Genomic DNA, 15,300 nt, shown 5'->3' on the forward strand with positions numbered 1-15,300 from the left:
CCAATGTTGACAGGTATGGTCATGGCAGGTTTACAGCAAACCTCCAGGTGGCAGCGAATAGCTTATGATGAGTGATTTATTGAAGCATTCATTCAATGTTTCATTTAAACAGCTGATTCATTTAGAAATTAAGCATCCAACTGTCTAATTTCTTTGGTAAATGACTGTCCTTTATTTTAGTGTTTTGATTCTCCAAATCTGTCCTTTAATGATTCACAGAAAATATTACCAGCATAAGGATTTAAAACAACAAAGGTGAACGAATTATGAAGCTTTCATTTTTGCATGAGTCTTTCCTTTAAAATGGAAAATAAAACTTCACAGTGCAAAACCAAGCTGCCCCTTTATAAAAGGACTGAAACTGACTCATTGTTAATTCTTTAAAGCAAGCAAGCAGGAGGCAGTCATGTCTCTTGCTAAAGCTCTGTGTCATCCACTGTTTGTTATGGATTTTGCTTCAGCTGTCCAAATAGTTCACAGGAGAGCTAACCTGCTGCCCTAACAACACACATCTATATAGAGAGAGCGTTAAGAAAACACCCGACAAGCTCTGCATGAGGTTATTTTGGAAAACAGCTATTTATTATTTTTAACACCTGCTCAGTATGAGAGAAGCTATTTCGCTGTATGATGAGGAATAATTGTAGGTCTTACAATTCAAAATGCTTGTTATGATTGACTTAATATGCAGAGAGTGTTTCACAGTACCTTAACAGACTTCACTTCCTACATTCAGTTTTAAGAGTGGATGTTTCAAAACTACTCCCCTTAAATTATGCTTAATGTTAGGGTGACCTTATTCTTTCAATGTGGAATACAGGGTGAAATAATAAATATTGTTTTTCTGAGGCAAATCTTACATGAAGAGCTGGATAATACGGACAACATTTATTAGGACTGCTGAAATTCGTTGATGCAGTTAATTCACTGATATGAATATTTTCATTTGACTTATTTTACACTAGTTTACCATAAAAAATTTTGTTTTCACGCTTTTAACACAATAACAACTGTTTCATTTATGCCATTAAAATGAGCAAGGTACGTTGCGTCATTTAAATTTGAATCAATCGCCTGATTCGATCACCTCAAAAAAGCTATTGATTGAACATAGCACAGCTGCAAATGTATAATGACAACACCTGTAGAGGAAACATTCAGTACAGGAACTATTATTTATGATGGATCACCAGAAAAGACTAAGGCACTGTAGGTGTTTTTGTCTAGTAAATTAGCTTAGCCATTTTAAAATCCACTGTCATAGTTTCAAAATAACATTTTGAAGTAAGATAAGTTGTTATTGAAGTAAGATGTGCTGTTTTTTCAATTGAATGATTGTTTGAAAAAACAAGTTAGGCAATGCACTACTCTGAGCTTTTTCTATGCTTCTTATCACTCTAGACATTTGTTCCATTTCGACATCAAGAGCCCTGTAAATTGGACTTGGGAGTTAAATACAAAACCTTAATCGAAAACACTTTTTACAGCAATATGTGAAATGAGAGATGCTAAAATATTAGCTAAATACTGCTGCTAAGATACTTAATGCTGTTAAAAATGTGTTTGTTTACACTTTGCAAAACTGGAAGTTCGGTTTCCGATTGAGTAATGAGAAAACGTGTAGAGTGAAAGGACTGAATATGCGGCTCTTTCAGTTGGCTTTCATCCATTTAGTGTGTTCACGTAAAGCTTTTTGGTCCAGACACGATCCAAATGTGAAGAAACTACACAGTCAGGTTTGGTTGGTGCTATTGTTTGGCCTCGGCTTGGAGTGTCCTGGCCCCTAAACACAGCTGATTGGCCAATGTGTTCACGAGTTTAATAAAAGTGGTTTAATGGGCCATAAAATAATTTTGTTATTTGACTGTACATCCATGATCAATAATCTTTTTTTTTTTTTTAAGTTTGTTTTGAAGCAATCTAGTTTTTTTTTTTTTTTTCAAATATGGCTAACTGAGCGCATGCCTTAAAAAAAATGCCAATAAGCAAAGGGACTATGCAAATTTGTTATTTTTGTTACATTTCAATAATAATGGGAATTACCCAAGACAAACACAGAGCACCGAAACACTGCTTTTTAAATTTCTCCATAAGTATAACATGTACAGTAACTACTGCAATAGTTTGTCCGTTTATTATCCTCTGAGAAAGTGGTTAATGGTCCAGTTGTGACAGACAGCAGGGGAGGGCGACTGCAAAGCCCATTAAAAATGTTAAAGGAAACCTAACCACTCACCTCGCACTTTTCACAATTTTAGATGCAAAATGTGCATGGACAAGGGTTGGGTTGCATAATCACCCCCTCAGGTTAGAATATTCATTCATTCATTCATTTTCTTTTCAGCTTAGTCCCTTTATTAATCTTGGGTCGCCACAGTTGAATGAACCGCCAACTATTCAGCATATGTTTTGCACAACCCATCACAGGAAAACACCCATACACACTCATTCACACATATTCACTATACAGACAATTTTAGCTTACACAATTCACCAATAGCACATGTGTTTAGACTGTGGGGGAAACCGGAGCACCCGAAGGAAACCCACGCGAACACGGGGAGCACGGGAGCACAGCAAGCTCCACACAAAAATGCCAATTGACCCAGCCGAGGCTCGAACCAGCGACCTTCTTGCTGTGAGGCGACATCGCTACCCACTGCGCCACCACGCTGCCCAGGTGAGAATAACACATGCGAAAATCAGTGCAGTGGTCAGCAGCAGTGAGGAGATCGTACATAAAAAGAATGCATCAGGTGACTCAGGTTGCCAGAGTGGTGTATTTTCTTATGCATCACAACAACAAGCACCATCAAATATTATATCGTAATTTTTTTTTTTTTTTTTTTTTTTTTTTTTGCTGTATCGCCTAGCCCTACGGTCATCACTGTATGCTCTTCATCAAAAGCTTGGATGGACATGACATGGGGTGTTTGAAAACGTGATAATGACAATATAATATTGTACAAGAACACATCACATTTATTTTTAAGTCTCATATTTAATATTAATTCAACAACTCATAAATATTTTAATATATCATTACTAGATGTATTATTTTTGAAGAATTGTTTGGACAGTATGTTGTCATACATGTCACCTATTGGTAGGCCCACACAAAATCTGTGCGCACAGGATTTTGCAGATTTAAAGCCCATCATTGAGTCTGTTTATTTACTTGTGTAAATGTGTGTAAATTTATATTCACTCATTCATTTTCTTGTCGGCTTAATACATTTATTAATCCGGGGTCACCACAGCAGAATGAACCGCCAACTTATCCAGCAAGTTTTTACGCAGCGGATGCCCTTCCAGCCGCAACCCATCTCTGGGAACCATACAAACACACACACACACACACACACACTCATACACTCATACACTCATACACACACACACACTCATACACACACACACACTCATACACACACACACACACTCATACACTACGGACGATTTAGCCAACCCAATTCACCTGTACCGCATGTCTTTGGACTGTGGGGGAAACCGGAGCACCTGGAGGATATACCCACGTGAACGCAGGGGAACATGTAAACTCCACACAGAAACACCAACTGAGCCGAGGATCGAACCAGCGACCTTCTTGTTGTGAGGCGAACGTGCTACCCACTGCGTCGCCCGTGTAAATTTATATTTGTTTAGTTTTTAAATTAATTTCAGTAATATTACTCACTAATATAAAAATATTCATATAATTTATTTACAATACAGTTTGTTAAATAATATTTTCTGTATTTTAGTAGAAATGTTATATGAGAGACTTGTTTTTTTTACCAAATAAAGTGGATCTTATTGGATTTGCATTGTAAAGATTAAAAAAGTATTACTTTTTATTTTAAATATTAAGGTTTTAGTTATGATACTCCTAAAATCATTTCGCATAAATCTGCAGACTTTTAACAACATTTTGCGCAGAAATAGCAAAAAATGTCCAGAGATTCCGTCTGGCCCTACCTATTGGTTAAACAATGTAATTTCTACAACTTTCATTTTGAGCGCAAGTTTTATTAAACAACAATTTTGATCTTTATCACAGATATCAGTTATATCTGAACTATAAACTGTTTTCCCAGTCGATTTCTGTTGTTTGATAGCTTAAAACTAAAAAAATTATTTAAAATAAAACAGGCAAAAAAATGTCTCTGAATCTAAAAAAAAAGACTGAATCTAAAAAACATGAGGGCCACCACAATTTCTTCGATCATCACTTTTTACATAAACATGCGTTATACATGACGCAGGAGTCTGTCTCTCCATGACCGTTCCAAATTTTGGATTAATCTACAAGTAAAAAAATAAGTTATTTATTTGCAGGTCACATGCATTCCGAATTGTGTGTCGTGATATAAACAGATCACAGATCATGCGATCCGTTAGACATCTACTGATTGGTCAGTCAAATGCCAATAGTTTCACGTAAAAGCATCCACATTATGAAATCTTACATTTACATTTAGTCATTTAGCAGACGCTTTTATCCAAAGCCACTTACAAATGAGGACAAGGAAGCAATTTACACAACTATAAGAGCAACAATGAATAAGTGCTGTAGGCGAGTTTCAGGTGTGTAAAGTCTAAGAAGGAAAGCATTAGTAATTTTTTTTTGTAGTTAGTTGAGGAGTCAGAGAGATAGTTGCATATTAGTAAGGAAAGTGGAGACTAAGGGCTCTATTTTGATGGTCCATGCGCAGAGCGCAAAACACAGGGCGCAAACGATTTTAGGGCGTGTCAGGACGCGTTTTCGCTAATTTAAGGACAGGAAATCTGCCTTGCGCCAGGACGCATGGTCTAAAAGGGTTGAGTTTATTTTCTTAATGAGTTTTAGGTGTGTTTTGAGAATAAACCAATTAGAGTCTCATCTTCCATTCCCTTTAAGACCCAGCTGCGTCGCGCCAAGAGCGCATTCGCTATTTACAGGACGCAAAGTAAGTCTAAGTGGAAAAAATGAGCATTTCACAAGCAAACAGTTAACAGTTGACAGTTTTTTTTACAGAAAACTGTTAAACAGAGCATCTACTGCGTGAAAATGAGAGATAATGGAACTACTTTCACTTTCGCTCTTGGATAGGGAAACCTTTATGCACAGACATCAATTAGCCTATAAATAATTAATTTCGTTTGTTAAGCGAAAAGATTCAAAACTATTTCTAAATTCAGTTCTAATTTCCAGCAAACGAATAAATGATTATTAATAACAAAGTTTGGTCAAAATACTGAGTTATTTCCAAATACACCTGCTATGCCCCATATGGTCTAAAACCTGACAGGTGGACAAATCTAAGCTTGTTTTTAATGAAACAAATATAAATATGGATATAATAAATAATACTGCTAATAATAATAACATTATACAAACGTAACTTGAATGAACTGAAAAAGCCTCCTACGATGAAGACGAAGATGAAGGCAGTGGTTTTTAAATTCATGTAGGCTAGAAATTAATATGTTTTGTAATATTTTAATCATTTATATTTATATCCTATATATATATATCCTTAATATATTATATATATTTCATATGTAAAGATATTTGCGTATGCATCTTGTGTGTAGTGTGTAAGCCAGGCGCACTTTGCGCCAGACAATAGACCGACTTTGTTCTGGTCTAAAGATCAGACTATTTACAGTTTCTCAAAATAGCAACGCGCCAAAACACGCCTGCTTTTTTAGACCAGAACGCCTATGGGCGCACATTTGAGCGCAAATGCATTTACTATTGAAACAGCGTGGCGCAATGCCTCAAAATGACCCTTGCGCCAAGCTTAAAGTAGTAAAAAACTATTGCGCCCCATTGCGCCGGGTGTATGATAGGGCCCTAAATAGTTGAGTTTTTAGTCGCTTTTTGAAGACAGCGAGTGACTCTGCCGTTCTGATGCAGTTAGGGAGTTCATTCCACCAACTGGGCAGATTAAGCGCTCGGGAAAGCGTTTTCTTCCCTCTTTGGGATGGAACCACGAGGCGATGTTCATTCACAGAACGCAAGTTTCTGGAGGGCCTATAGATCTACAGAAGTGAGAGCAGATAAGAAGGGGCGCAGCCAGAAATCGCTTTGTAAGCAAACATCAGTGCTTTAAATTTGATGCGAGCAGCAACTGGCAGCCAGTGCAAACGAATGAGTAGCGAAGTGACATGTGCTCTTTTAGGTTTGTATCTTATCCAATCTTATTGGTTGGATGGTCAGCATTATTTGCAATCTCATGAAAAATAAATTTAAATCTTTCTGTTACAGACAAAAACAAACTTTGCACTTTGATTATATTTGAATGCAAAATTGGATTTAATGGACATATTAGCATTTAAATAAAAATGTATTTTGTTTTATGTTTAATGTAGAATGTGTAACGCATAAAAAAATTAATCTAAATGGGAGGGGGGGAAATCCTCAAATAAACATCTAACAGAACAAATCATGCAAGTCACATTTCTGCTTTTGACTTCCTTTGCTGTGCCAGAGAGCTTACATTTTATTTTAACCTGAATTTTCCATCAAAATGCACTTTGCATAAACAGCAGATGATCACTTCATGTATAGTCGATGAGTTCTCTCATTGCCCAGATGGCTTGCTCCCATATTATGTAAAACTAAAGCACTGATTTACAAGCACACGTGTAGGACAAATTGCAATGGAATGTCTAAAGTCTTCAAAACACACTAAGTTTAAAGATGTCTTCTGTAAGAGCTTGCAGCAGAAGGCCATCTCACAGGTATCATCCTATTTAATGATCTTCTACAACAACAATCACAAATAAAAGCTGCACTTCCAGATTTCCATATTGTCTGTCAGAGGGAATGACAATAAGAGGCAAACATGTGATACTGAGATTAAAAGGTGGCTGTCACTGATAGATAAAAACTGCTATTTATTGTGCAAGACAAGCCAAAGACATTCAGGATACGCTGCTAAGCAGATTTATTTTTGTAGCATTATGTCTTTCCTCTCTTTTTCTGGGTAAGCACTTTGCTGTGAGGGTATATACTGGTTTGCTTACGTCTGTGGACTACTGCCTGGCAAGAAATTCCCTCTGTCATGCAGACTGAGATGTTAACATATTCTTAAGAAAAGAGAAGAAGCTTATCTGGAAAGCAAACACAAGTTCCACTTTTGACCATTTCCAGAAGCAGCCACTCACTTTCAAAACATTCTATCAGATTTCTCATGTGGTTAAATGTATTTAAACAGCTACAAATAACCTACTCTCTACCTACAGACCTAAATTGTTAAACATTACAGGAAGTCCTGTTGAAGTGCTCTAGCCAGACAGGATTTACTTTGCTGTCTAAAATTGATTTGGTCTTAAAGCAAAAAACACAACAAATTAGCATTACATTCAAACTAGATATATAGGAATGATCATTTTATAATTAACAAATTATTTGATTATGCTTTTTTACTATAAATAAACAGCTTGTAGGATGGAATTGTCAATATTTTAATAGAACCATTTAATTAATAAATGTAAAGACTAAAGTATGATGCACCAATACTTGCTTCTCAGATATACACTGCATGTATAGATGTGTTATTATCATGTCTCAATATGTACATAGGATATTGTGCACAGAATAACAGAAAAGGTCAATTATTATTCATGAATGTACACCCCATTGTTTATTTCATTTATAGTTATTAACACAATCCACCTATTCTATATACCTCACATGGATATTATTTCAGTTTTATATTACATATTCTAGGGGTGGGTGGTACAACCAAAATTCTATTACAGAGTATGAAAAACTGTTTTTCATTATCTCTTTATCAAGTTTTTCTCTCTTTTTATTAAGACCTTTTTAATTATAGTAGGGACACACAATATCTGATCTTTCCCAACTTTTTGAAACTCCTTTTTGACTCCTTTCTGTTTGTGTTTTTGAGAAGTGTTATTTTGAGTCAAGTTTGAGATTTTTATTCCCTGTGCTTTCAATTATTTAGGTAACACAGCAGCCCCTGAAACATTTCTCATGTGGAAAACAACAGGAAACAGTGGGGGATGCTTGGTAGCAAAAGTTTTAATAAAGCAGATACTAAATTATTATCTATATGATTAGTGTCTATAAGTCAATCTTTTTTTGTATATTCTGATCAATATATCAAACAACACTAAGCCTTTTTGGTATAATTTATATAACTTGTGTATTTTATTTTAATTTTTCTTGTGGTAGTAGTGGCCCTATGTGAATCAGACATGAAACAAGACATGTATTAGGACCTAGAGGGAGCTGTTATTCTGCAGAGCTATAGTAGTGACTTGCTGTTTAACTTACTGAGGGATGTTGTAATACAATGCACTGCCACTTTATTGACTTAATATAGTGTGCTGCTCATTTTGTGTTCCTATACAACCACTGTATCAACAATATTGGTGCTGGAGCACATGGTATCAGGCACTTTTTCCAGAACTGCAGGTGCTCAGAGCTCAGAACTCTGGGCACATAAACAGTATGCAAAATGCCTGCTTGCCGTTTTTAAAAGGCACCTTTTTGACAGCAAAAACACATTCGGTGTGATATGATAAGGGTTTAAGTTGAGCTGAATGACAGATCATTTCAGATTGGACAAGAGCAATGGAGGAATAACCGCCTAGCTGCAACTTTCTGAGTTTAGCGGAGTCAAGCACAGCACTCAAACTATTATGGTTTATCTCTCATATCACTGTAGCTACAATCAACAAGGTCACATTTGTATTTGCTAAAATCTATATAGAACCTAACTGACACCCACATAAAGAATAAACTGATCCCCCATTGTGCATAACCTTCAAAGTACTGCAGATTTTTTTTTAATAATCTCGATTGCTCATTCAGGTTTTTTCCTTACATGCTAAACACACAGCATATGCATGCCATATGCTTAATCGATGATCAATAAGATGAATAGATTTAAAGGATCATGGACAATTATTAGACTCACTTATTCAAGGGCAGTTGGAAAACCAACTACGTTGTCGGCTTGCCTCTGGTCTTATCTGGACAAAAAAAAAGTTGCAAATGAACACACCAAATGAAGAGTGTTCTGCACCTGCAAAAGGACATGCTTTTCCACACCTGTGGAGGGCAGTAATCTGTTTCTGTTTTTTTTTTCATTCAACAAAGGAAAAGAAAATTAAATGAACACAAAGCATTTAGTACCATTAACATAGTAATAACCAGTTTCCACTAAGTGGTACTGTATGCTTTTATGGCTGTTTCCACTGTCTTTTTGGGTAACCTTTCGAAAGGATACCTAGCACACTTATGGCTCGTTTCTACTGACTGGTACAGTATGGTACTGTTCGGGTCGGTACGGGTCACCTTTATCAGGCTTGCGTTTCCACTATAAAGGGTACCCTTTTGGTGGGCGTGGTGTAAGACAAAGTTTCAGTCGCATCATTCTCGCTCGAGGAAATGTCTACAGTAAAGCTGCACAGGTCGTTCACAAATCATATTAAACGAACTTCTCACAAAACAGATGCATTACACACATAAATACTTCTGTATAAAGGTTTATTACTAACTTTTCTATAAACAGGAGTTGATTATAACTGCAGATCAATGACAGTACAAAATCGCCTACTGTAACGTTATATAAAATAAATAAATAAATAAATAAATGAACATATATGAACACATACAGCCCCTTACAGTCTCCGATATGTTACCAACTACAGAAAAACTACACACATCGTACATTTCGTCCTTAATTAGGTTCAAAACAACACAAAGTATAGCCTACAGTCAGTGAAAACCTCTCATCTGTGTCTGCAATCTTCAGCAGCACATGTCATGTAGCCTCTGTTAGAGAGTAATTCCATCATTCCCATTTCATGTTATTCCAAAAGGTGATGATAATAATTAAAATATGGCAGTTTGTTCACGTTTGCTGAAGAAATAACGTGCTCCTTTTGTCCCGGCTTTTTTCCACGCTCCACACTCACGTTTGTCCTTTTCTTTCTGAATGTATCATTCTCGCGTTTGTCAGCTTCTCACGGGATCAGGTTTCCAAAGCTTGTCAATAATCAAGCGCGCGTTATTATTATAAAACTGCGAGGCACAGGGTAGATTCTGCTCTACTCCATGGCTGTGTGGCTGTTCATTAGGACGATGATATATGAATATATAATTCCACTGTAATCTCTCGCTGTGTATTTCAAACATAGCGGGTCCTTTGTTTACATTCTGGCTTGTTGTAAGTGAATGACGTATCTCTTTTGTAAACCAATAGCATTCAGCTGCACGTCTAGCTCCGCCTTTTGGTACCCTTTCTTGTGTTTAGGACCCTTTCAAAGGGTCCCGAAAAAGTGGTACGGTACGATTTGGTTCGGTACACCTTTTGACAGTGAAAACGGCCATAAAAGCGTACCAAACTGTACTGTAACACTCAGTGGAAACGTGCCATTAAAGGGTACCAAAGGCGGAGTAAGACGCGCAGGTGAACACTATTGGTTTACAGATATACCTCATTAGCTTGTGCCCAAGCCAGAAGAATAAAAACAAATGAAGCACCGTTTTTAAACGAACAGCTGAGACATTAAACTGTCATAATATGTACACATTTATATATACACACATTATATATATAATTATATTAATGGGCCATGGTCGACCCAAGCTTAAACAAACCTTGTCGCAATCTTGATGAACAGCCACAAAGCCAAAAAGAAGAGCAGAATCTACCCGATGCCTTATTGTTGTTTACAAGGCCATCTCAATCGCGAGCGGTTTCACTTTCTTGGGAGAGAGCTCACGTGCTTGTCTATTTGAAACAACAAACTTCTTGAGCTGATGATGATAATGTATGAAATCCTTTCAGAAACAGACGAACGCGACAGTGACGCGTGAAAAAACAAAGGGCTATATGTTGCATGTTGTTTTAAAAACCCAAATAAGAACCAAATGTGTGATGTATCTTGTTTTTCTGTAGGTAACATATCAGAGACCGAAAGAGTCTATATTTGTTTATATATGTTGCATTTATTTTATATAATTGCAGACGTTACAGTAGGCTATTCTGCATTGGTCTGCAGTTATAATCAAATATTGTTCATAGAGCATCTGTTTTGTGAGAAGTGCTTTTCATATGATATGCGAACGACCCGTATAGCTTTACTTTTCCCAGAGCGAGAATGACCTCAACTGAAACTTTCTGTTGTACACCACGCCCACTAAAAGTGTACCATTGGTATCCTTTTGGCAGTGGAAACAAGCCTGATAAATTTGACCCATACCGACCCGTACCATACCACTCAGTGGAAATGGGCCATAATTGTCACTCACCACAGTTGCTTGTGTAAATATCTCTGATAATCTAATAATCAATTTACTTGCAAATATTTGAGAAATTACAGTCGGCTTCTTTGTGTTCCTTGTTCTCAGTCTCAGATTCGTTACTGAATAACCAATCAGAGCGCTATGTTCTTCATGGTGAATTGGGCCAACTCAATCCAGCAATAATCCAACAGAAGGTTATGTGTTGACCACACTAAACAAACTAGCCAAATAGACTCTAATTGACGGAGCACAAACGACTGACTGTCAGCTTGGTGTGTCCCACAACATGTAGTGTAGATCAGAGCAGTTATAAAAACTGCTACTCTCAATTTTGTTTTTTATTGTTCATATGTAAATCATATGAACTGATTTTTTATTATTAGGAAAAGCCTAAAAATACATTGGCCCATGAATCCTTCCATCACAAAAATAAGAATCAAGAAAGTTGTTAAAAGAGATAAAAAAGCAGGTGTGAAACGGAATGTCTCCTTTGCATCCAGGTTGATCTGATCTGATCTAGAATAAAAAGCACAAATGAGAGGGAGAGAACAACAAGACAAAACCATGAGGCTCTGCAAGTCATCATCTTCTAGTCCAGCAATGAATATACTAAGGATTTACTGCTGGATACAGACAAAATACAACAAAGCCAAGTAAAATAACAAAACTCCACTAACAGACAAGAAGCGCTCCAGAAGGCGAGTAGAGACAAGTCATTTGGTCACAAGATTTCAGCTACAAAGCAACCAAACTTTACACCCACAAGCCACCACTAAGACATCCACTGTCAAAAAAAAAAAAAAAGAAAAATCACACCCTTCCACTTCTAGTCAACATCAAGCATTAATATTTCTAACAAAACACCCAAGCTCTCTTCCAGAAGACTGTAGGAAGCATTTTAGATTATCAGCTTGAAAAATCAAGGAAATCTATCATATGACTGACAAACATACCTCAGGTCATAATACAGTCCATTTCCTGAAACTGCATATTCCAGTAAAGTGCTGCTACAGCACATAGCAGTGCAGTTTGATGTGCAGTGCACAGAATAAGAAGGTTGGGCTCACAACTAAAGTGGATCAGCAGTGATCAAGGAGGGATCAGCTGTAATGACTAAAAGCCAGAGTTAAAGGTCCAGTGGTTCACGTTTTGCTCACGGTTATAAGCAACCTTGTTGAGGTCAGAGGATGAAGGTAAGAAAAAGCAAGTATCTAAACTGCAGGAAAAACTCCAGACTCCTATAGAAATCACATCTCTCTCAAAAAATATATAAACAGCAAGGGCATTATAATTAAAGGGGAGAAAACATCAAAGAACTTGGCTGGTTTCCTAATGCCACTGATTAACTAAAGCACTACCCTGCATGGCCTTTACAGTAGCATATGTTTACATTAGATTTCATTTAGTCATTCATTCATTCATTTTCTTGTCAGCTGAGTACCTTTAATAATCCGGAGTCACCACAGCAGAATGAACCGCCAACTTATCCAGCAAATTTTTACGCAGCGGATGCACTTCCAGCCGCAACCCATCTCTGGGAAAATTTCATTTAATCAAAATGACAAAAATAGTTATTAAATTCAAATGCACAACAGATTACAGCATAAGAATTACTGAAATGTCTTAAGGCCTGTTCACACCAAGGAGAATAACTAAAATGATGGATCAGAATAATGACACATAGGAACAATATCATGGGAATCATACTCAAAACATTTTGTTCCAGCTGATGAAAAACTTTGACAATCAAAATCCAGCCAGCATTAAAGAGCTTGAGCAAAACAAAATTGCAGTATGCACTTAAAAATAAACAGAACACCACTAATAAATGTGTAATTGTTGATGTAAAAAGACCTTCAGTCAGCCCTGACACATTTACTCCTGACACTGTGATTATATTTAAAATACTTTCAACTTTGAATCAGAGTTCAACACTAGAAAATTCTGAACATGCAAGTATGATCACAGTTTTATTAAAGTTACGCAAAAAACTAATTTGCAAATGCTGAAGACACTTCTTTCACATTTTAATGTGAACAACATACTTCTTTTTCATATATATATATATATAGAGAGAGAGAGAGAGAGAGAGAGAGAGAATATGACCGCAATAAAAATCTATTTTTTTGTCCTGGTATACATTTAGTCACCTACTCAAATTGTTCAAAATCTTTTAAGCACTGCATAGTAACATCCGAGCAAATGATAACCAATTAAAGTAGTCACAAAACAGAAAGACCATAATGATGCATCGGATCATCGGGATACTTGAAGCTCGATTGGTGCAAAAGTCACTGGACTAAATGTGCTGCTTACTGTGATCAGACTCCTCTAGTTTCCTCTTATCAATGCATGCTGGGTCTCACCCCACCCTAGACATCTAACGTGGCACTGTGATCCATGACAATGTTTTGACCACACGCACGTGTATTAACCTCTTATGACCTGTCGTATTTTTGGACAAAGGTAGAGCTGTTTTTCAAAACTCTAATAAATAACTCTACAAATAACAAATTCACTGCCATTTCAATAACCCATCTTGCAGATCAAACTATTCGCTATACAGAATGTGTTTACACGATTAGCTATTATTTGAGCGATTAGCTAAATTGCCAATACATGGGAAATTACACTAAAATAGCCTATATGAATTTATAACACGTTATGTATACACGCTGGCCATTGTTAGCTGTGTATTATTGAGATGTCTGAGGCTAAAGGAGTTAGCAGTGGTGGCTAACGGACAGTGTGCACCTCAAACTCTGAAGCTGGGGCTGTTTTAAGAGTCTCAAAACTGACAACTGTCTAATCTTATTCAGATGTTAAAACGGTGTTTTAGTAACTATCAAACAACTAAATAAACTGAGCTGTACAACTATAAATACAACCACAACAAACAACGAACGCTGGTCGGTATTCACCTCCCTGCTGCAACAGGCACAGACACACAGGCATATTGGGTTAAAACCCGTCTCAAACTGTTTACCTTGAAGTCTTTTTCAGTTCCAGGGGTTTAAGCTAAATATTAACTTTCCATAGAGCGAGGTAAAGTTGCATAACCTTGCACACACGCGCACACTGAGGGTTCAAGCCCGACGTCAGCGGTCAGTTTTCACACTAGGGCAGGATTTCAACAGTCCAGTCCATAGAGAGGCTGAATGTATAAAGGCTGTGTATGCGCAGATAGCAAGGCAGTTCCCGCAGCTCCTCCAGCAGTCACTCATTGCCAGCAGAAGACGGGCTATGCTGGACACGACGCATGCGTAGACACGCGCTGCCTGCATGACTTACCAGCTCTCTACCACCCTCTGCTGTAAACAGTAAACTACATGTAAACACAAGCTCTTACCTACGAAATAAATCCATTAAAAACATTAAAGAGTAAAAAAAAAAAAAAAACAGGAACAACAACTAAATGTAACATTTCCTGTGTCAAAACTGAAATGTGTAATACACGTTTATTGTGCATCTTCATGCTTATGGATGGTTGATGTAGGGATGCAATTCAGAAAGGTATCCTTTTCATTTTAAGGAAGCTTAAAAAAGAAAATGTAGCTATTTCATAGCAATTCTTCACAATACACTCCCATAAGCAAAATTAGGTCATAAAGCTTATATTTGAATAACATCACAACATATAAGCTAAGCAAATTCAAGACAGTTCAATGTAATGTATTTGTGTCTACAGCAATAATTTCACAGTTAATGATGAAATATTGTAATGTTTTTTTTAAGTATCCAGGTGTATCTTGTTATTACAGCCAGAACGTTCCACTGTTTTTTGTTTTACGTGACAGAAACCAATGATGTAGATCCATTCTCTTTAACATGTTGTTCAAATAGACTGACCTTGTGAAATGAATAGGTCTGATATTTGAATAAACTCACCATTAGATGGCTGGGTCATTTCCAAAATGTAGATATCCTTTAAAAGTCAGTGACTTGACAGGCAGTTCCGATACATGGATGGTAAAAAGATGTCACACAGCAACTAACTTTTCTGGTTTTCCTTGGTCGTGCTGACGTTGATC

At 36.8% G+C, this 15,300-nt stretch overlaps 1 protein-coding gene across 26 annotated transcripts in view; it reads right to left on the bottom strand.

Annotated features, from left to right (window-relative positions):
• Positions 1 to 15,262, bottom strand: part of evi5b (ecotropic viral integration site 5b) — a 75,070-nt gene extending 59,808 nt beyond the window's left edge. For 10 of the 26 annotated variants that reach the window (XM_087257316.1, XM_087257328.1, XM_087257303.1 and 7 more), the window contains exon 1: positions 14,256 to 14,433. Coding sequence is in view for 8 of the 26 variants with exons in the window: in XM_087257308.1 (XP_087113434.1) it covers positions 15,158 to 15,160 (3 nt within the window). In the remaining 18 variants the exon portion in view is untranslated. Of the gene's footprint in view, positions 1 to 12,222; positions 12,372 to 14,255; positions 14,434 to 15,157 lie in introns of those variants that run through there. The other 16 variants (XM_087257308.1, XM_087257298.1, XM_087257307.1 and 13 more) reach the window with 4 other exon arrangements.
• Positions 15,263 to 15,300: the final 38 nt, after the last annotated feature.

This window comes from Danio rerio, chromosome 6 (assembly GCF_052040795.2).
Source record: "Danio rerio strain M-AB ecotype USA chromosome 6, GRCz13ab, whole genome shotgun sequence".
Taxonomy (NCBI): Eukaryota; Metazoa; Chordata; class Actinopteri; order Cypriniformes; family Danionidae; genus Danio; species Danio rerio.